This window comes from Pseudoliparis swirei, chromosome 24, assembly GCF_029220125.1.
Source record: "Pseudoliparis swirei isolate HS2019 ecotype Mariana Trench chromosome 24, NWPU_hadal_v1, whole genome shotgun sequence".
NCBI classification, from domain to species: domain Eukaryota; kingdom Metazoa; phylum Chordata; class Actinopteri; order Perciformes; family Liparidae; genus Pseudoliparis; species Pseudoliparis swirei.
Genome location: NC_079411.1, coordinates 20,572,732 through 20,594,789, shown reverse-complemented (window position 1 = coordinate 20,594,789; position 22,058 = coordinate 20,572,732). Strand labels below are relative to the sequence as shown.

Genomic DNA, 22,058 nt, shown 5'->3' with positions numbered 1-22,058 from the left:
GAGAGAGAGGAGAGAGGGAGAGGAGAGAGGAGAGAGGGGAGAGGAGATTCAGTGACAAGAGAATAAGGTCAAAAGGTCACGAATGCAGGATAGTAGAAAAAAGGAGAAACTTTTGTTCCCGGCGGTTCAATGTCACCGTGTTTACCACACATCACTCTGCTGGTGATTTCCTGTGAGACGAGTCGCGTCTCAAGGGCGTTGTTGTTCCTTCCTTTTAATGGGTTGCATGAAAAACGTGTGTGTGTGTGTGTGACCCACATAGAACAGTCGAAATCCCCCCCCCCCCACACACACACACACCCCTCCGCCTATGTGCTTACTGTTTGTACACACACATCATATGTCACGACGCACAACGAGTGTCATCATGGCGTGGGGGGGGGGGGGGGGAGGCGTCAACTTCCTCCCGCTGGATAACGTGTGGGATGCATCATCCTCCGAAACCACCGGCGCCATCCCTCAGCGTGAAGAAGTGGTCCGTCACGCCGAGTTCCACGAGAAAAAAACACGCACTGTGGAAGAGTTTCTTTTGCGTAATGGACTAACGCTCAATCTTGTCGTGTGTGTGTGTGTGTGTGTGTGTGTGTGTGTGTGACGTTTTTTTCCCTGAATGTATTTATCACGTTCCGGCACACGTAACATCGATGTAGTCCGAGAAGATTTTTACGAGCGCTGAAGGTCACATCAACGTCTTTATATCAGATTATATTAGATTAGATTAGATATTCCTCTATTAGTCCCTCAGTGGGGACATTTCAGGATCACAGCAGCGGGTGCACATTAGAGCATTAATAAAAGATCAAAATAAAACACGATAACAATACTAAATACTAAATATGTTATATGTGAATGTATAATATCTAAAAACATGGAAACAATTACAGAGACTGGAAACACACGGTTTCCACCAGTGAGCTCCACGGCTAACTGAATTAATCACGTGTTAAATGAGATTAACGAGTATTGGCTACAATATTTCTCTATATTGTAGATTATTAATACTTGTAGGTGAACATTAGTTCACTTTTGGGGTAATTCACTTGTACATTTTATTCTAATTCTGACTTTCTTTGGGGGATTATACATTTAACTGCACTATATTTATTTTTATTTTCCGAATTGAGTACAGTACATCTTTTGTGCATATACAATTAATTTTATTTTGTAATTAATTTATATATTTTATACAATTTGAATTTTTTTCCCGGTAATGTCTCCATAGACACCAATTTTGTAAAATACAACGTATATATATATATATATATATATATAAATACATATATACACTACCGTTCAAAAGTTTGGGGTCATAGACAATTTCGTGTCTTCCATGAAAACTCACTTTTATTTATCAAATTAATTGAAAATTGAATAGAAAATATAGTCAAGACATTGACAAGGTTAGAAATAATGATTAATATTTGAAGTATTAATTTTGTTCTTCAAACTTCAAGCTCAATGGAAGGCCAGTTGTATAGCTTATATCACCAGCATAACTGTTTTCAGCTGTGCTAGCATAATTGCACAAGGGTTTTCTAATCATCCATTAGTCTTCTAAGGCGATTAGCAAACACAATGTACCATTAGAACACTGGAGTGATAGTTGATGGAAATGGGCCTCTATACACCTATGGAGATATTTCATTCGAAACCAGACACTTCCACCTAGAATAGTCATTTACCACATTAACAATGTATAGTGTGTATTTTTGATTAATGTTATCTTTATTGAAAAAACAGTGCTTTTCTTTGAAAAATAAAGACATTTCTAAGTGACCCCAAACTTTTGAACGGTAGTGTATATATAAATATTGCAATACTTTCATCAGCAGGGCCCAAAGGCTCTATCACCATTGTGTTGTAAGTTTCCAAAGCTTATGATAAGACGCCATAGTTTTATTAATCCGTTCTCCGCTCCTCAGCCCCCTTATCTTCCTCTCATTCCTCTCACGAGCTCCATTACCAGGTCATCTCTTGTCCTTGCTCCGACACGGAAGTGAGACAGACCATCATCTATCCTCCTCCATCCCTGTGAGGTTCCTTCTCCTCCTCCCCTCCTCCCTCAATCCCTCCACCAGTCTCAGTCCTCACAGGTGCCGCCCGTCGTGATGAATGTGGAACACGGCCTGGCCCGGGCTGCTGCCATTACCCCTTGACAATTTATTACCCTTTATCTGTAGGCACAATTAACCCCGGCCCAGGAAAGAAGGACTTATCAGTCCTTCATTAACAGGACCTGCCCATGTCCCCATCCCTCTCTGTCACCTGACGTACACACACACACACACACACACTCAGCACCCCATCTGGACAGAAAAAAACAAATGTAGACATTTTTGCAAATTTATTAAAAAAGAAAAACTGAAATATCACATGGTCATAAGTATTCAGACCCTTTGCTCAGGATTGAGTAAGAAGCCTTTTGAGCGAGTGCAGCCAGGAGGCTTCTTGGGAATGACGCAACACGTTTTTCACACCTGGATTTGGGGATGCTCTCCAGTCCCGTCAGGTCGGATGCTGAACGTTGGTGGACAGACATGTTCAGGTCTCTGATTTTAGCAAAAGGCTGCAATGAAACAAAGAGTGAAACATTTAAAGGGGTCTGAATAATAATAATAATAATACATTACATTTCTATAGCGCTTTTCAAAATACTCAAAGACGCTTGAATACACTCCGTAGACTGTCTCTCTGTCTCTCACACACACACACACATGTTCTCTTTCACAGTCCCGTTCACTACAAACCAGCGAGAAGAGCACAAACATGCCAAATAATGCAGAAAATGTGTTTATAAAAAGAACAAAACCATCCCTCATAGTTAGAATGATGATTTTTTTTTTTGTCACTTACTTTTTTTTTTACTCGTTTAGACATATTAACATAAAATAAATACAAAAATGTCAGACATAAAAATATATATACACCCATATATACACATATACATACATACAAACATACATATATACATACACATATACAGTACATACACATGCACACAAAACAGGACACAATGATATATATACATATATATACATACATGCATACATATATATACATATATATACAGGACTGTCTCAGAAAATTAGAATATTGTGATAAAGTTCTTTATTTTCTGTAATGCAATTAAAAAAACAAAAATGTCATGCATTCTGGATTCATTACAAATCAACTGAAATATTGCAAGCCTTTTATTCTTTTAATATTGCTGATTATGGTTTACAGCTTAAGAAAACTCTAAAATCCTATCTCATAAAATTTTAATATTTCCTCAGACCAAGTTAAAAAAAAGATTTATAACAGCTGAGTGTTTGTCAAGGCTCAGGAAACCCTTGCAGGTGTTTCGAGTTAATTAGACAATTCAAGTGATTTGTTTAATACCCTACTAGTATACTTTTTCATGATATTCTAATATTTAGAGATAGGATATTTGAGTTTTCTTAAGCTGTAAACCATAATCAGCAATAAATCAGAATAAAAGGCTTGCAATATTTCAGTTGATTTGTAATGAATCCAGAATGCATGACATTTTTGTTTTTTTAATTGCATTACAGAAAATAAAGAACTTCATCACAATATTCTAATTTTCTGAGACAGTCCTGTACATACATATACATACATACACATATATATACATACGTACATATATACATATATACTGTATATACATACACATATACAGTACATACACATGCACACAAAACAGGACACAATGATATATATACATATATATATACATATATATATACATGCATACATATATATACATATACATACATATGCACATACATACATATACATACATACACATATATATACATTGTTAAGAGAGACGACGTACGTGAACCGAATTCTGTCGCCTCGGGTGAGAGACGGAAAGAAAAAGGCACGCCGCAGTCTTCTCGGGTAGGGGAAACCGGGGGAGGAGAGGAGCGGCGAGAGGAGAGGGAACGGAACGGAACGAGAGGGAGAGGAGGGGGGGAAAGGTTTGAGGTGCGAGCCGGCTCACACCGGGTACTTTATTGAGGGGAAATAATCGTGCTCTAATGACAGACCTGTAGATAACTGTCGTAAGAGCCCGTCGGCGGCGCCCAGGCGCCGCTGCCGCGCGACTAACCTGTCGCACTGGAGAGGACACGGGTCCACACGGGTCACGATGCCCTGTCCCTCTCTTCTGACGAACGGCCCCGGTCACGGTCTCCGCGCCGTACGCTTCGAGGGGGAGAGGGAAACTCGAGCGAGGGCGAAGACCGAGTTAAGGGGGAGAGGAGGCGGAGATCAGTAACTCCCTCTATATGATTCCGCGATCGTTCGGGCCTGATGAATGACGCGCGTGCACATAGACAGTGGTAGCTGTTATTCTCGGCACGCGGCACCCCGGATGATGTCAGATCGATCTCCGCGGAGAGAAATGCTGGGTATTCAATTATCTAGTCTCCTCCCAAACACGCTCGAGGGTACGAGGCTCTTAGAGCGGCTGGCGGGACACTTATTAATATTCTTATTCTTAGGACAAACTCCGCGACGAGGACTCGAGTGTTACGAGTCCCTCTCTTGGTCCCGGAGCCAACCACGGCTCGGCCGAGAGCCGGAGGTCTACCAGCTGCAGCGATTTCTCTCGTCCGTACAAAATGTCAGTGGAGAGTGTGAGGGCTCAGAATGGTCCCTGGGGGACTGAGGTCAGTAGGGGTAGCCGTGCAGACTCACCTCGGAGGCTGCGGGGTCCGCTCGGGTCTCCGCCTTCCGTCTCCTCGGGTGGGTCGACGGGTGAAGAAATAGGACTTACAAAAAAAAGTAGGTCCACGAACCGAATGTAAAGTTTAAGACTGCAAGGCAGCCAAGTATTTTATTCAAAAAAGGAAGAAAGAAATAAACAAAGTACAATTATAAGTCAGTTCCCTCTCGGAAGCCTGACGCTAAATCACACCAACTAAAAAACCCTTTTTTCTGACCTCTCAAAAAACTCCCCCAAAGACCCTCAAAAAAACCTCTAAAAACTCTCTTTTTCTTCAGCCTGTCCGTCACCTTTATACCCTCGGCTCCTCCCACTTTTACCGGATATTCGTCCCCCTCTTTGGGGTGTTGATGGGGGGTTCATCCCCCCCCTCTCTTCCTGAGAGGTTCTGGAGAGACTCTCCGTCCCACTTCAAAGAGGGGGACTGTTGTCTCCTCTTATCTCTCAGACACGTAGGGTACCCGCTTTATGATTCTTTCAGACCTGGTGAGACTTCCCGATGCCAGTGACATCAAACACACTCTAACCGGGTGTCAGGATACGGAACATATTGGGAGACATATATCACATTATCATATCAATGACCATTGATCTACAGGCAGGTTAACACACATGAATCCAGGCTTGTATTTATCCACTTTCGTAGTAACTTCCTCTCTGGCCCCTTTGGTCAGGATTTGGGCTCCTTACCACACAATCTAACCGGGGTCAGGATAAGAACATATTGGGAGACATATATCACATTATCATATCAATGACCATTGATCTACAGGCAGGTTAACACACATGAATCCAGGTCTTCATTTGAATATCACCAGAGGTGCCATTGTCCTGTCGTGTCTAGCCTGTTGTAAACGCCTCCTCTGACCTCTCTCCCGGCCTGGTCTTGCTCGCTAATCCCAGAAAAATTCGCATTTATTTGTCCCACTTCTAACACCCTCTCTTGTGAATTTTGATAAACCAAGCCCCTTTAATATTTCAATTACTTTTATGCAAATGGTACTTAATCTGTTTCCCTTATTATCAGTTATCTGTGTTAACCCGACTACTCCTCACACCCTCTCTCGGATTAGCCACAGATACTTAACATCAAAACCTGAATTATGCCTCAACCAAAACCCCTACATGTACATAAAAACCAAAATACAACATAAACCATTGAAAACCTTGAAATCAGTAACATAAAATGAATACCTCAATACAAGTCATATCACATATTTTTTTTCCCTTTTTCCGTTTTTCCCATGTTACTCACGCTCAATCACCTTGGTACTCCTCCATTGTCCCAGTGTCTCTTCCGCATCGTTGTCACCATATAATCCACATAGTCCAGAAATCAGGACCGCCAAATGTCTATGAGTTATGATTACCCATCAAGTCCAATATTCCGTTCGTAGACAAACTGTCCTGACCCGCTGTGCAATGTACAGCCGGATCTTCTTCATCGAACCCTCTGCACCGGGTGCAATTGAGTTCCTTCGGGGGAACCCTCTGTACGAATTACAATTGAGTCCCCCCGGTCGAACAGTTCAGTTCGAAAAGGTCAGCACCGGGACGCGTCTGCCCCGGTCCTGCTTGTAGAAAAACAATGTGGGTGGAGCCCACACTGTTGTTGTGTTGACCCTGGTTGTCAACGTCGGGCCCCCAGTAGGAAGCCTCATACTGCTCGATCTCTGCTGCTCCCCTGCGGTCCTGGTAGTGCCACGTCCGTGGGCTCTGCTTCCAAGAGGCAGGTCAGCTCGGGGGATTCTCGAAACGCCGTTGGCCTTGGTGGGATCCGTGACAGTCTGTCTTGATCCCCAGGTAGAGGTCGGAACATCACTGCATGCGCTGCTCGGTCTTCAGGAAGACGGATCACTGGTTCTGGTCACAGGATGCACATGCAGGGCTTCTCTCTCGATCTTTCAGATCCAGGCTTCGCTGTGTGGATGACGCGAACCGACCTGGACCTGCTTGACATTGGGATTCATGGTGCACCCATTCTGGGCGGAGGGTGTGAACTTGTCAAAGTACCGATGGGTGATGTGAGGTTAAAACAATAAACACAAAAGCTAATAATAAAGAATATATCAAAGAAAAACAGAAAGCTAGTTATAGAAACCTTCTGTTGGACTAATTAATGCCTGTTTTTTTTTATTTATTTTTTTAAGTTTTTCATATAAAATGGAAATAATAATAAAATATTACAAATTAAAATTAAAATAAATTAAAATATTAAAATTTAAACTAATAAAGAAATTAAAATATTAAAAATTAAAATAATAAAAATTTAAAATATTAAAAATGTAAATTTAAAAATTAAACTTAACCATTTAAACAGTCAGGGCCCTTTTACGGCCAGGTCTGGCGCGAACAAATGACTCCGTACGCGACTTCCAATTTACGGTGCTCTCCTATTAGATAGCCGCGCCAGCATCAATGATTTACTGAAATTCTATCAAACGACATAATGTGAAATGTGATGGAAAAACTAACAAAAAGAAAAATATAGCGGGACATGCACTGGTTCAAAAGTCAACTCCCCCCAGGTGACAAGGTCATCCTGTGAGAGAAACAAAAAGGTCAACAGATCGCCCGTCCCCAAAATTCAAAACGAAAGAGTTACCCCGTTTAAACATTTACCATTAACTGGCTAAAAAGTGATAAAAAATTAAAAACAAAAACAAAAATCCACACATTCAGTCGATCAGTCAGTTCGTTAAAAATGTCTTAAAAACCTGTCAAAAAATTGTTGTTTTACCTGTCATCAGGAGATCCTGTTTAAGAGAACCGCCGTTCCCCTAACACCCTCTCTCCTTTCCTCGCGCCCCTCGTCCTGTTCTTAAGGAACATCTGTGGGAGTTGCTCTCCTACCTGTTTGTTTAGCACCAAGTTCAAATCTCACCTTCGGAGATCTACCCCTGGTCTGCACGAGCCGATTCCTCGGGCTCGCACCTGTTGAATGTAGTGCACTTGCTAGAGCCACTACGCCATATTTTAACATACGGAACAGTATGATAATGGTGGGTTTGATGACATAACATATCCCCTTCAGAATTTTAGCCGTGATGTATCGGGCTAAGGGTAACAAACCTAATTTATGCAGTAGACCAATTATGGCAACCAATATCACCATAATCAGAACAGGTATCAGATATTTCCGCCACCAGGAATATCCTGGGAGGTCAAAACAATAAACAAAACTGAATAAACGTATCAAAGAAAAATAGGACGCTCGTCCTTAAATCGTCTATCAAAGTTATTATTGAGTCGTTACAACATAACGCCCCATTACTGTTCTTAGGCCAAACGTGGTAACGCAGGGCCCACAAAAAATCATGCGACAGGAGGGGAGGCCCTCTCTGGCCAAACCCACAGGGGGTTTGGCTGCCTTTGAGAGACAATTTCAGGTTACTCAGGCTTTCGCCTTCCCAGATTTTGTCCCCCGAGCAGCTGAGCGTCCCCACGGCTTGTGTTGTGTGTGTGGTCAGGTCACCGATGTCAAGTTCAAGTTCAGGATTGATGGGCTAAGGACTTGCCATTCGACTTAAGTCGCTACGGCGTAGCTTTCTTAAACCCATCTACCATGGCACATTGCTGACATCGTGATCTGACCTGTGTTGTGTGTGTGTTCAGAGCAGGGATGCCGATCATGTTTCAGAACCTTTAGAATCTTCTCATGACCCACATGCCCTAGTCCGTCGTGCACTTCAGTGACCACCTGATAGGCATCGTCAGGTGGCACCTTAGTGAATGCGTCTTCTCCCTTCCATCCCGGTGGAAATATCAGGGAGAGTTTGGCCACCTTGAGTCGTGTCTGGGCCATTAGGTTAACTTGTCTATTACCTTTCTGATCGTAATCTCTAACGTCGGTGTGACTATTAACATGATTCCAATCTAGGTATATAGAACGAGTTATTTCTGCGATCAGACTCCACAAATGCGCATGGGCGAGTGGTTCGCCTTTTACATTTGTAAAATCTCTTTATGTCCAGTACTCCAATTCCTGAGTACCTGTTTTGTGACAGTAATCTCTGTCAGTTACAAGTCTTGGTTTAGAAGTGTTGTTCTTCTTAGCTGCTAAGAGGTCTTCCAAAAAGGCATTTACTTCAGCTGTCTGTGCCGTGCCTGCGCACCAGCCTGTTCCTTTTATCAGTGTCTCTTTTTATTTAATTTGTTTTGGTTTCACGATCTGTCAGTTTTATTTTGAACGGTAGTAGTTATGTCGCAACTGATTAAAACGGTCAAAAATATAATTTGCAATCAATGGATCAACCTGAACAAAAACACTTCATAAGAATGAAGTCAATAAATCAAATCAAACTCAATAAATCAAATTAAAGTCAATAAATCAAATCAAACTCAATGCATCAAATTAAACTTGATAAATCAAATTAAAGTCCTTCGGTTATTTTAATGTAAACTATCAACTAAATTAAAGTCAATAATGTGTGTTCAATCGAACACTCACAACCTAGGAGGATCACACCTGTTCAAGGTAGTCCAACTCGCTTCGGAAATAAAAGGAGGATATGTTATCCTATTCTAGGTTCCTGTTATATTTTCCTGTTTAACTAGGACGTCTGAGTGTCCATAAACTGCTATATTCGGTGATGTCGGGAGGATGAGGCATGATGCATTTGACAAGAGCCTGTTTGGGAAGAGGGGGGGGGAAACAATGAAAACAAAGCTCCAGCATATAACACACTGCAGCCTCCTATCGGGATTTAGTCAGATATTTATTTCCACATGTCCTGGGGGAACACAAGGATTGTTTATCCAACACTGCCAGATTTATCATAGATGGTCAAAACAACACTGCCGTTATTACAGTATTATTCGCGCCACCCTGCACATCAATATGCACAATAAAGGAAGAGGGAGGCCAGTGTCTGAGCGATACAACTGTGGTGGGAGCGGGACGTCACTTACAGCCGTGGTGACGATGTATACGGCCCTCTTTCTCCTCTCAGCCTCCGCTTGAACCGCGCACCTCTCTTCCAAATAAAAAGGCTGTGATCCCACGCACACACCTCTTGGAATATGTTTGAGGAGAAATCCCAGACGGATTTCGACCCCTATAGGTATTAGGGTAATTGTTACAGCCGCAGTCTGGTTAGAACGGCGTCACTATAGACAATCACACACACACACATCAGCCGAATAAATGGTGATACGCTCACTCTTTTTATTCATGGTTAGTTATTTAAACACACATGCCAAGCAACGGCTATCTCCAAGCGGGGAGCCTCACTCATCGGCTTGTGTTTAAAGTTTTGTAATTAAACTCAATTAATTACAAGTACTAGGAGAGTTTTTGTGCCTTTTTCGTCTCTTCAGTTCCTCGGCCTTTATCGCACTAAGGGATCAGCTCAGCTCGGCCTTCTCTGTGTGCCAATAACGCATTTTAGGGTTAAGCTGGGTTTTAGACGGGAGACGAGCGTAGAAATGTACGCCCTCGCCAAGCGGGTTATTCCAACGAGCTAGGTAACTCTTCAACCTATTGCGCACTGATTTATTTACTTTATGCTAACTCCCTTTAAAACGCCCTCTCGTGAAGTACTTCTAGTTTTAAAGGATTTCCTCCTCTCCGGAACTACCAAAACGCTGAAAATCGATCGGTACCGCGTTAAATGGACGATTCCTTTTCCAGGGAAAAGGACGGCCAGATTACGGGCTTCGATTGCCCCGATAAACAGGTGGAGTGCCTCGGTGATGAGGGCAGAGGGGAGATAATGGGTGTTCGCCGGCACGGGGGACGAGCATACAGGTAGTCCGAGTGCTCGCCGGGAAATCACCGGTTACCTTCTCTGGCTAAGTAAATAAATCAATTCAGTTCGTTTTCACTGGTTTCATACAGTTTTTCGTCGGGGAGGGTTCGTGTGTTTTAACCTGAGAGAGAGGAATCCGCTCCTTGTGTTTGAAGTTGAGAAAACCAGATTTCAATATTGAATCGTTATTTTCCCTTTAATTAACCGCGTATTGATTAATTAAGGTATCATACACAAGCCTATCTACCTCTCAGGTCCCTGTTCAGGTGCCATGTTAAGAGAGACGACGTACGTGAACCGAATTCTGTCGCCTCGGGTGAGAGACGGAAAGAAAAAGGCACGCCGCAGTCTTCTCGGGTAGGGGAAACCGGGGGAGGAGAGGAGCGGGGAGAGGGGAGAGGGGAACGGGAACGGGAACGAGACGGGAGAGGAGGGGGGGAAAGGTTTGAGGTGCGAGCCGGCTCACACCGGGTACTTTATTGAGGGAAATAATCGTGCTCTAATGACAGACCTGTAGATAACTGTCGAAGAGCCGTCGGCGGCGCCCAGGCGCTGCGCGTCACCCCCCGCGACTAACCTGTCGCACTGGAGAGGACACGGGGCCACACCGGTCACGCTGCCCTGTCCTCTCTTCTGACGAACGGCCCCGGTCACGGTCTCCGCGCCGTACGCTTCGAGGGGGAGAGGGAAACTCGAGCGAGGGCGAAGACCGAGTTAAGGGGAGAGGAGGCGGAGATCAGTAACTCCCTCTATATGATTCCGCGATCGATCGGGCCTGATGCATGACGCGTGCACATAGACAGTGGTAGCTGTTATTCTCGCACGCGGCACCCGGATGATGTCAGATCGATCTCCGCGGAGAGAAATGCTGGGTATTCAATTATCTAGTCTCCTCCCAAACACGCTCGAGGGTACGAGGCTCTTAGAGCGGCTGGCGGGACACTTATTAATATTCTTATTCTTAGGACAAACTCCGCGACGAGGACTCGAGTGTTACGAGTCCTCTCTTGGTCCCGGAGCCAACCACGGCTCGGCCGAGAGCCGGAGGTCTACCAGCTGCAGCGATTTCTCTCGTCCGTACAAAATGTCAGTGGAGAGTGTGAGGGCTCAGAATGGTCCCTGGGGGACTGAGGTCAGTAGGGGTAGCCGTGCAGACTCACCTCGGAGGCTGCGGGGGGGGGGTCCGCTCCCGGGTCTCCGCCTTCCGTCTCCTCGGGTGGGTCGACGGGTGAAGAAATAGGACTTACAAAAAAAAGTAGGTCCACGAACCGAATGTAAAGTTTAAGACTGCAAGGCAGCCAAGTATTTTATTCAAAAAAGGAAGAAAGAAATAAACAAAGTACAATTATAAGTCAGTTCCCTCTCGGAAGCCTGACGCTAAATCACACCAACTAAAAAACCCTTTTTTCTGACCTCTCAAAAAACTCCCCCAAAGACCCTCAAAAAAACCTCTAAAAACTCTCTTTTTCTTCAGCCTGTCCGTCACCTTTATACCCTCGGCTCCTCCCACTTTTACCGGATATTCGTCCCCCTCTTTGGGGTGTTGATGGGGGGTTCATCCCCCCCCTCCCTCTCTTCCTGAGAGGTTCTGGAGAGACTCTCCGTCCCACTTCAAAGAGGGGGACTGTTGTCTCCTCTTATCTCTCAGACACGTAGGGTACCCGCTTTATGATTCTTTCAGACCTGGTGAGACTTCCCGATGCCAGTGACATCAAACACACTCTAACCGGGTGTCAGGATACGGAACATATTGGGAGACATATATCACATTATCATATCAATGACCATTGATCTACAGGCAGGTTAACACACATGAATCCAGGCTTGTATTTATCCACTTTCGTAGTAACTTCCTCTCTGGCCCCTTTGGTCAGGATTTGGGCTCCTTACCACACAATCAACCAGGTCTTCATTTGAATATCACAAGAGGTGCCATTGTCCTGTCGTGTCTAGCCGGTTGTAAACGCCTCCTCTGACCTCTCAGGCACTTAGGGTCCCCACTCTATGATCCTTTCAGACTTGGTGAGACTTCCCGGTGCCAGTGACATCGAACACACTCTAACCGGGGGTCAGGATACGGAACATATTGGGAGACATATATCACATTATCATATCAATGACCATTGATCTACAGGCAGGTTAACACACATGAATCCAGGTCTTCATTTGAATATCACCAGAGGTGCCATTGTCCTGTCGTGTCTAGCCTGTTGTAAACGCCTCCTCTGACCTCTCTCCCGGCCTGGTCTTGCTCTCGCTAATCCCAGAAAAATTCGCATTTATTTGTCCCACTTCTAACAACATACGTACATATATACATATATACTGTATATACATACACATATACAGTACATACACATGCACACAAAACAGGACACAATGATATATATACATATATATATACATATATATTGTGGCAGCCAGCCACGGACGAGACCACGAGGGGAAGTAAGGGATGGGAAATACCGACTGTTCCCTGTACTTCCCCACTGCGGCCCAGAGAGGGAGCCAACGGAACACCGACAGCCAGACGACAAAAGTGAAAACACCTGGGGGTGATTGGAGGCACGGGCGGCAACCAATCACCACCCGCACGTGGCAGATAAAAGACAGGACAGAAGCCCACAAGAGGGAAGTGGGGGAGACGACGATACGCCCGATTGAACTAAACCTCTGGTATTGGGAAATAAAAGACTTTGCATTTGATGGTAAATTGGGTGTGGACAGTTTAACTATTATTTCTCAGTCACGGGCACCGCTGGTGCCACATATGGTGGAGAATGCGGGTTTCGCATTCTGACTGAAGATAATGATTAAACCCCCCCAACTACAATGGAATCAAAGGATTTAACGGCGCTGATTGCACAACTCGTGGCTAACAATCAACAGCTCATAGTTAACAATCAACAGCAGCAGACGCGCCACGACCAGACCCTGCTGGTGCAGCAGCAAACCACCGAGCTTCTGCGGACCCAACTCACGGAGCGTTACGAAGCCCAGGAGGAGCAGGCTGGCTATGAGAGGGACCGCCGGGTCCACCCCGCACGCTTCCTCACCAAGCAGACCCCCGCGGATGACATTGAGGTCTTCCTGCTAACCTTTGAGAGGACCGCGGTCAGAGAAGAGTGGCCTATCGACCAATGGGTAGGACTGATTAGCCCATTTTTGTCAGGCATAGCGCAGACCACCTACCAGGACGTAGCCACTGACCCCCTTACCACTTTTGACACCCTAAACGGGAAATTTTGAAACGCCATGGGTTTACACTGATCACCCGAGCCCAGCGTTACCACGAGTGGGTATTCGACCCCACAGTCACCCCTCGAGCACAGATGCATGAGCTAGTGAGGCTTACCAATGCTTGGCTGATCTCAGAGCCAAAAACCCTCACTCCCATCGAACGGATCATCATGGACCGATTCATGAGGTCACTTCCCACGACGCCAAGAAATTGGTGTGTCAACAGAATCCCCAGAGCGTGGACCAGCTGGTGGATCTGCTGGAAGGGTACCAGGCCGCCCAGGAGTACTGCGCAGTGGACGGCTGGGGAATACAGAAGCCCCACGCGCCCCAAGAAGCGACAGCCCGAGGAGGGGCCCGTCGTGAGACCTACACAGGAAACACCATGGAGACGGCCCCCACCAACCCGACCACCGAAGGTGTTACGAAAGGGAGGAGGCCACATCGCCTGGAACTGTCCCCAGAAGGGTGATGTGCACATGGTCTCGCCACCAGCGAGAAACCCGCGGACGACCCTATGGGTTACTAACCACAGGCTGGGCAGAAGAGACGGGGACTCACCCTCGATTCCGGTCACCGCTAACGGGCGAGACGCCATCGCCCTGATAGATTCCGGAAGCGTGGTGACGCTGGTGCGACCGGAGTTCGCCCAGACCCCTCTCCTGGAAGACACACTGAGTGTCACGTGTATACATGGCGAGCACCGTCAGTACCCCACTACAAACATCACGTTAAAAACAATAAAGGGAACATACTCGGGCACCGCCGGGGTCGTACCAGGCCTACCAGTAGCCGTGCTCATCGGGCGGGACTTCCCCCTCTTCAGACAGCTGTGGCTGCGCCTGGCCAGGGGAGGGCCGCGGAAGGCCCGAGGGGGCCCCTCGGCCCCGCCTCCCAGGCAGCGCCACTCGGCACCCCGCCTCTGTGCGGTGCAGGACGTCGACCCCCAAGGCTCCACCGACCCCATCTCAGAAGGAGAGTCCAGCACCGGGGAGGTAGTGGCGGAAGAGGAAGAGGGACCGGGGGAGACGAGGGAAGGGGAAAGGAACCCCCTCGAGGAAGAGGCAGACGCTTCCCCCAGCAGAGAGGAAGCCGACCAATGGGACATGTTCCCCTTCAACAACGACACCGACGTGGGCCCAAGGGCTGAGCCTCTAGCCGGGAGATTCGGCTCTGCCCAGCTCGAGGATGTCAACCTCACCAGCGCCCTGCAGCAAGTCTCTGTGATCGACGGGCGACTCGTCGAAGGGGTGAGACAACGTGTATATCCTCACTTTGCCATTAAAAATGCATTATTATACCAGGTTGTCCGGAAAGCCTCCGGAACTAGTGACTTGTTGTTAGTACCACGGCCATTTATCCCCACGGTGCTGCGCTTAGCTCACACTCACCAGCTCGGAGCCCACCTAGGAGTAGAGAAAACCCTAGAGAGGATTAAAGCCAGGTTTTACTGGCCAGGCATAAAGAAAGCCGTAGAAGAGTACTGCCGGAGCTGTCCCGAGTGCCAACAGGTGGCACCCAGACCCCATCACCGCGACCCCCTAGTCCCCTTGCCTATAATTGCCGTACGTTTAGTCGAATAGGGATGGACCTGGTCGGGCCACTGCCAAAAGTGCCCGAGGACACCAATACATCCTAGTAGTCCTAGACTACGCCACCAGGTACCGAAGCAATTCCCCTACGCACCATGGCCTCCAAGGGAATAGCTCGCGAGCTAATGCTAATGTTTTCACGGGTAGGCATCCCCGAGGAAATATTAACAGACCAAGGCACCCCCTTCATGTCCCGAATCATGAAAGACCTATGCCAGTCATGAACATTACCCAGTTGAGAACGTCAGTATACCACCCTCAGACTGACGGGCTGGTAGAGCGCTTCAACCAGACCCTGAAACAGATGTTGAGGAAAGTTATCGACGCGGACGGAAGGAATTGGGATCAGCTCTTACCACACCTAATGTTTGCCATTCGTGAGGTGCCCCAGGCTTCCACAGGATTTTCTCCCTTCGAGCTGCTATACGGGAGACAACCCAGAGGACTCCTAGACCTGGCCAAAGAAGCCTGGGAGCAACAACCCTCACCCCATCGGACCCTGGTGGAACACGTGGAGGAGGTACAGGAGAGAATGGCCACTATATGGCCCGTGGTAAGAGAACACATGGAGGCCGCCCAGGCCGCCCAAGCCCGTGTCTACAACAGGAGTGCACAGCCCCGGTGTTCGGCGCCGGAGACAGAGTGTTGGTGCTGGTGCCCACCTCGGAGTGCAAGTTCCTGGCCAAATGGCACGGCCCCTACGAGGTGATCGAAAAGGTGGGAGAGGTCAACTACCGCATTAGGCAGCCCGGGGCGAAGACCACCAGAGAAGGTATATCACATCAATTTGTTAAAAATGGGTCGCCGGGAGGCTGTGTGCTGTATCTCTCACCAGGCCCGTCCAAAAACGGAGGCCGTAGTGGTACCTATGGGCGAGCAGCTATCCGAGAGACAACGCCAGGACCTCCGAGAGCTGATCGACCGCCATAGAGATGTGTTCTCTACGGAAGCCGGCCATACCAACCTTCTGGAACATCACATCATTACCGAGCCCGGGAAGAAGGTAAAGCTGAGGCCCTACCGAATCCCGGAGAGAAGCCGTGCGGCAAGAGGTTAAAACGATGTTACAGAACGGGATCATCGAAGAGTCCCATAGTGAGTGGAGTAGCCCCATTGTGCTGGTCCCCAAAACAGACGGAACCCTCAGGTTCTGTAATGATTTCCGCAACTAAACCTGATATCCAAGTTCGACGCATACCCCATGCCTAGGGTGGACGAGTTGATCGAGCGGCTGGGGACCAGCCGATATATCACCACCCTAGACCTGACCAAGGGTACTGGCAGGTACCCTGGCGCCAGCGGCCCGGGAGAAGACCGCCTTCATCACCCCGACGGGTTGTTCCACTACCTAATGCTCCGTTTGGCCTACATGGAGCCCGGCCACCTTCCAGAGGCTGATGGACCGTCCTCCGGCCCCACCAGAAATATGCAGCAGCCTACATAGATGATATTGTCATCCATGGGAGGAGTGGGGGACCCATCTCCAGCAGGTCACCGCCGTGCTGAGAGCCCTGAGAGGGGCCGGGCTGACCGCCAACCCCAAGAAGTGTCGCCTCGGCCTTCGGGACGCAGATTACCTGGGGTTTACAATAGGGCGTGGATGCGTCAAACCCCAGGCAGGCAAGGTCGAGGCGATACGAAACTGGCCCCGCCATAAGACCAAAAAGCAGGTGCGAACCTTCGTGGGGCTCACCAGCTATTACCGCCGGTTTGTCCCATTTCTCCTCCCTCGCAGCACGACTCACGGACCTCACCAGGAGCCGGCTGGCCGACCGGATCCTGTGGACAGAAGAGACGGAGAAGGCATTCCAAGAGCTCAAAGAGGCGCTCTGCTCAGGACCAGTGTTGGTGACCCCCGATTTCTCCAAACCCCTCATCGTCCAGACAGACGCATCGGAAACAGGGGTGGGTGCCGTTCTATCACAGCTGCAAGAAGGTGAGGAACACCCCATTACGTATATCAGCAGAAAACTGCTACCCCGAGAACAAAACTACTCGACGATCGAGAAAGAATGTTTAGCCATTAAATGGGCGTTGGAAGAGTTAAAATATTATTTGTTGGGACGGCACTTCACCCTTGTCACGGACCACGCCCTCTCGTCTGGATGTCAAGGAACAAAGAAACTAATGCCAGGGTCACTCGCTGGTTCCTGTCCTCCAATCCTTTGCCTTCTCCGTCGTCCACAGGTCCGGGGCCGCGCATGGGAACGCGGATGCCATGTCCCGGAGAGACGCCTTGGGGGGATGGGCCGCCCCGCCCTCCCGGTTGGAGCTGAGGAGGGGGGTGTGTGGCAGCCAGCCACGGACGAGACCACGAGGGAAGTAAGGGATGGAATACCGACTGTTCCCTGTACTTCCCACTGCGGCCCAGAGAGGAGCCAACGGAACACCGACAGCCAGACGACAAAGTGAAAACACCTGGGGTGATTGGAGGCACGGGCCGGCAACCAATCACCACCCGGTACGTGGCAGATAAAAGACAGGACAGAAGCCCACAAGAGGGAAGTGGGGGAGACGACGATACGCCCGATTGAACTAAAACCTCTGGTATTGGGAAATAAAAGACTTTGCATTTGATGGTAAATTGGGTGTGGACAGTTTAATTATTATTTCTCAGTCACGGGGCACCCGCCGGGTGCCACAATATATACATGCATACATATATATACATATACATACATATGCACATACATACATATACATACATACACATATATATACATACGTACATATATACTTATACATATATACTGTATATACATACACATATACAGTACATACACATGCACACAAAACAGGACACAATGATATATATACATATATATACATATATATACATGCATACATATATATACATATACATACATATGCACATACATACATATACATACATATATACCCATGCACCCACATACATACTTACATACATAAAAACAGTAAAACACACATACATACTCCCAAAAAACAAAACAAAAACAAGGAAAAGAAAACCTAAAAAAAATGATGATTGAGGAAATAGATGAATCCTTTAGGATGAGAACAATATGGGATTCAAACTAGACGACAGAATCCCAGATGATATATAATCTCACACCAGTGTGGATAATAAATGGGCATATTGCCTCCAGCTTCACAGGTACATTGCAGGGCATCCTCTCCTTTGTATATGAATGGCAGCACTAATCCGTCCACATTATCCACACCTGTCGTGGGGATCTCCTCCTCATGTGCATCCGGCACCAGACAACAGTCCCGCGGACCAGAATGCCTTTCAGGCTCGTTCACAGCTAATCAGTTCCAGCTTGTGAGTAATTGCCATTGGCAACTGGTGACTGCTGACATTTCAGGCTGCGCATGCTCCACTGCAACAAAAAAATAAATGGAAGCACGGTGTAAAAGCCAAATCGAGTCAATCGGGTCCGAGGTGAGCCGGCGCCGAAACGCCCGGTTGTGTGCAGTCAGATATAACGTATACCGCTGCGTGGGAATATTATATAAGAGTAGGAGGTGGACTAATGGATGCAGGCCTGGTCCAGTTGGAACAGGAGATGATGAAGACCATGGCGTAACCGTGAGGACATTGAGGAGAGTTGATTTGTGTGTGTGTGTGTGTGTGTGTGAGTGTGTGTGTGTGTGTGTGTGTGTGTGTGTGTGTGTGTGTGTGTGTGAGTGTGTGGGTGGGTGGGAGTTTGAGGTGTCCTTCATTTGAAGCCTCACGGGCAACACAAATAAATGACTTTGTTTCGTAAACCAGATACGAATGGATGATTCATACAATCTGCCCTTAATTTGTTTATATTTGAACCTTGATTTTAACCACGTTAATCCCGTCGAGATTTTAAAAATCTATTTTTCGAGGGTGACCTGGACGAGACGGGCAGCAACACAAGAAACACACAACAAAGCGAGTAAAAATAAAGTAAAAGTGAAGAGACGGGGACATAACCGAGTTAATTTAAGTAGTTTATTTGACATTGTTGTGAACCTGCCTCCATTTCTTTCATCTTATATTTAATATAATATGCTCTCTGACTCTTTCTTTCTTTCTGTAGAGAGCAGTCAAATGTTTCTCCTTATCCATCTATTCTTTTAATCTCTTAACAGCCCTCCTCCCCATGGATGTGTGTGTGTGTGTGTGTGTGTGTGTGTGTGTGTGTGTGTGTGTGTGTGTGTGTGTGTGTGTGTGTGTGTGTGTGTGTGTGTGTGTGTGTGCTCATATATGTTTTGACATAAATCAGAGGAGTCACATCCGGTGTCTAAATCTGTTTTGACGATGGCCCCCCCCCCCCCCCCCCCTCCTCCCCGTTTAAAGTTGGTGGGGAGCGGATGGAAAAGCCGCGGGGGGTTCACGTGGGTGCTGACTGAAGCAAAACAAAAATCCCCCCAAAAAAGTCAAGCCTCCTGCTGCTAACTGATAACAACATAAACAAATAGTCCCGGCTATGCATCCCTCTTGCCTTTCCTCTCTTCATCATATATTCCACCCTCTGTGGTTTAAAAAATGAAAGAATAAGAGCACATATTTATATATATTTCACATCAGCGTCCTTGCCGCCTCTTAAAGGGCCGGCTGTAACTGGAACACTGTATAAACTACTCCCGGGCATATTGTTATATAACTCTCTTTGCATTCGATTATTGTTCATTTGAGTGTAGAAATAGTGTAAATAAGAAAATGTCTCTAATATTATCACATAACATTTCATTTGAAACCTTCAAAATAAAAGTACAGTCTTTATATTTTTTATTTCTTTAAGACATTTTTTTTGTAACATAACATTTCATTTGAAACCTTCAAAATAAAAGCACAGTATTAATATTTTTTATTTCTTTAAGAAATGTCTTTTTTTTAATAACATAATATTTCATTTGAAACCTTCAGAATAAAAGCACAGTATTTATATTTTTTATTTCTTTAAGACATTTTTTATAACATAACATTTCATTTGAAACCTTCAAAATAAAAGCACAGTATTCATATTTTTTCTTTTTTTAAGAAATGTCTTCTTTTTTTTAACATAACATTTCATTTGAAACCTTCAAAATAAAAGCACAGTGTTTTTCTTTATTTTTTCTTTAAGAAAAAGTGATCATATGCCTTGTGTTTGACGCTTGTGCCTTAAATGGACCCGATTTACTCTATTCAATACAAATGTGATAACAGAATCTACCTCCTCACTTGTTATTCTCACAGGAGACGTTTTCCGTAAAAAACGACGCCAGTATGTGAGACATAACTTCAGAGAAATAAAAAAGATGTCAAATGTCATCATGACATCATGACATCATGACATGAGCGGGATCGACAGGGGAGACTCCTCCTCGGGACGAAAAAGTGGATCTTAAAGTTCATAACTCTTTGCCCCCAGAAGCGCTAACAATGCAACAGCTTTGTGTGTGTGTGTGACTTGTCAGGAGAAGAGAAGGGAGCATCACGGCGTGCCCGAGGCAACGCGCCCCAACACAACGTCCACCGGCACGCCGGCGCTTTCTTTACAACTTACAAAACTGCATCTTTAAGCAAAAGATTAGTTTAAGGATTACAGGGCTGGATGCTCTCAGCTCCCCCCCTCTCTCTCTCTCTCTCTCCTGGGAGGGCTATCCTCCCCTCCCTTTTCACTCATCCTTTATACTCATTAATGGAGACGTGTGATCGAGTGGGACGGGAGAAGGGAGAGAGAGCGAGAGAAAGAAAGAGGAAGAAGGCTGAAATAGAGAGAGAATTACATTCTCTGACACCCTCTGCTAATTGAGCGATCTCCTTTGTGCCCCGGCCCGGCCCGCCAAGTTTTAATTAGCAACTAATCAAATCAATATGGAAGCCGCCAAGCAGAGAGGAAGGCACGCCTCGATGCCGGGACGGCCGCCTGGATCACAGCTGCCTCTGACCTTTGAACCCGGAGGCTGTTGTGGCCCCCGATGGAGATGGAGATCTCTATGTGAGGGAGGGATGGAGCGATAGAGAGGTAGACTCCGTCATCACTCAGCTGGGTCCAGAGAACCGGAGGATCACATCTGAGGGCTCGTGTTGTCTTTTTTTAAATGGTCATTTGTATTTGAGGTTATTTACCTCAAACATGGTCAAAAAGAGACAAATATTTAATACATGTACTTCTGATGGCTGGCAAAAAAAAAGACTCTCCAGGAAGTATAGATGGATGGACATTTGCAACATGGAGAGAGAGAACAACACCATGTTGGCATATTGGGGAAAATGGGTTCCACGCCTCATAGACCGGATTTTATTTTCATATATGAATGTACAATAGAGAATAGATTACTCCATAGTTATACATTTTGTTTTTGTTTTTCTTTAATTCTGTCTCTTTGTTGTTGTTTATCCTAAATGAGCATCATCTAAAATTCTGCACATGCAACGTCAATTGTCTGAAAGACATCCGTAAATGTCTAATTAACGTCTACTTTCAATTTCAAATAATAAAAAGGCCATTTGCATGAGAGGGGGAGTGATCGTTTATCAAATATTCCCTCGTAACCTTTACACGCGAGCGTGAATACCAAGGGTACGTCGCATGAATAAGAGCTCCAGGAGTCACGATGCACATCTGCTCTGCGTGTTTACACTTTAACAATGACTTTGGCCACTTCTACATGAATTGATGAAACACACACAAACACACACTCACACACACACTCACACACACACACACACACACCTGCCCTTCAACAAAACCCTTGAAAAAGTGTTAATTACAGATGAAACCTGATGCGATGTGTTGT

General features: G+C 46.2%; 1 protein-coding gene across 1 annotated transcript; it reads left to right on the top strand.

Moving 5' to 3' along the window:
* The first annotated feature begins 13,317 nt into the window (after window positions 1–13,317).
* LOC130190262 (uncharacterized) lies at window positions 13,318–17,729 on the top strand. Its single transcript, XM_056409581.1, has 4 exons — window positions 13,318–13,629; window positions 13,952–14,144; window positions 14,221–14,975; window positions 17,505–17,729. Exons 1-4 carry the CDS (start codon window positions 13,318–13,320, stop codon window positions 17,727–17,729), a joined length of 1,485 nt encoding a protein of 494 aa, XP_056265556.1.
* The last annotated feature ends 4,329 nt before the right edge of the window (window positions 17,730–22,058 follow it).

Coding starts and splice junctions, on each gene's coding strand:
- LOC130190262 (XM_056409581.1), top strand. CDS start 13,318: ATGGAATCAAAGGATTTAACGGCGCTGATTGCACAACTCGTGGCTAAC. Junction 14,145..14,220: donor CACCAACCCGACCACCGAAG/GTGTTACGAAAG, acceptor TCTCGCCACCAG/CGAGAAACCCGCGGACGACC. Junction 14,976..17,504: donor ACGGGCGACTCGTCGAAGGG/GTGAGACAACGT, acceptor CGTCGTCCACAG/GTCCGGGGCCGCGCATGGGA.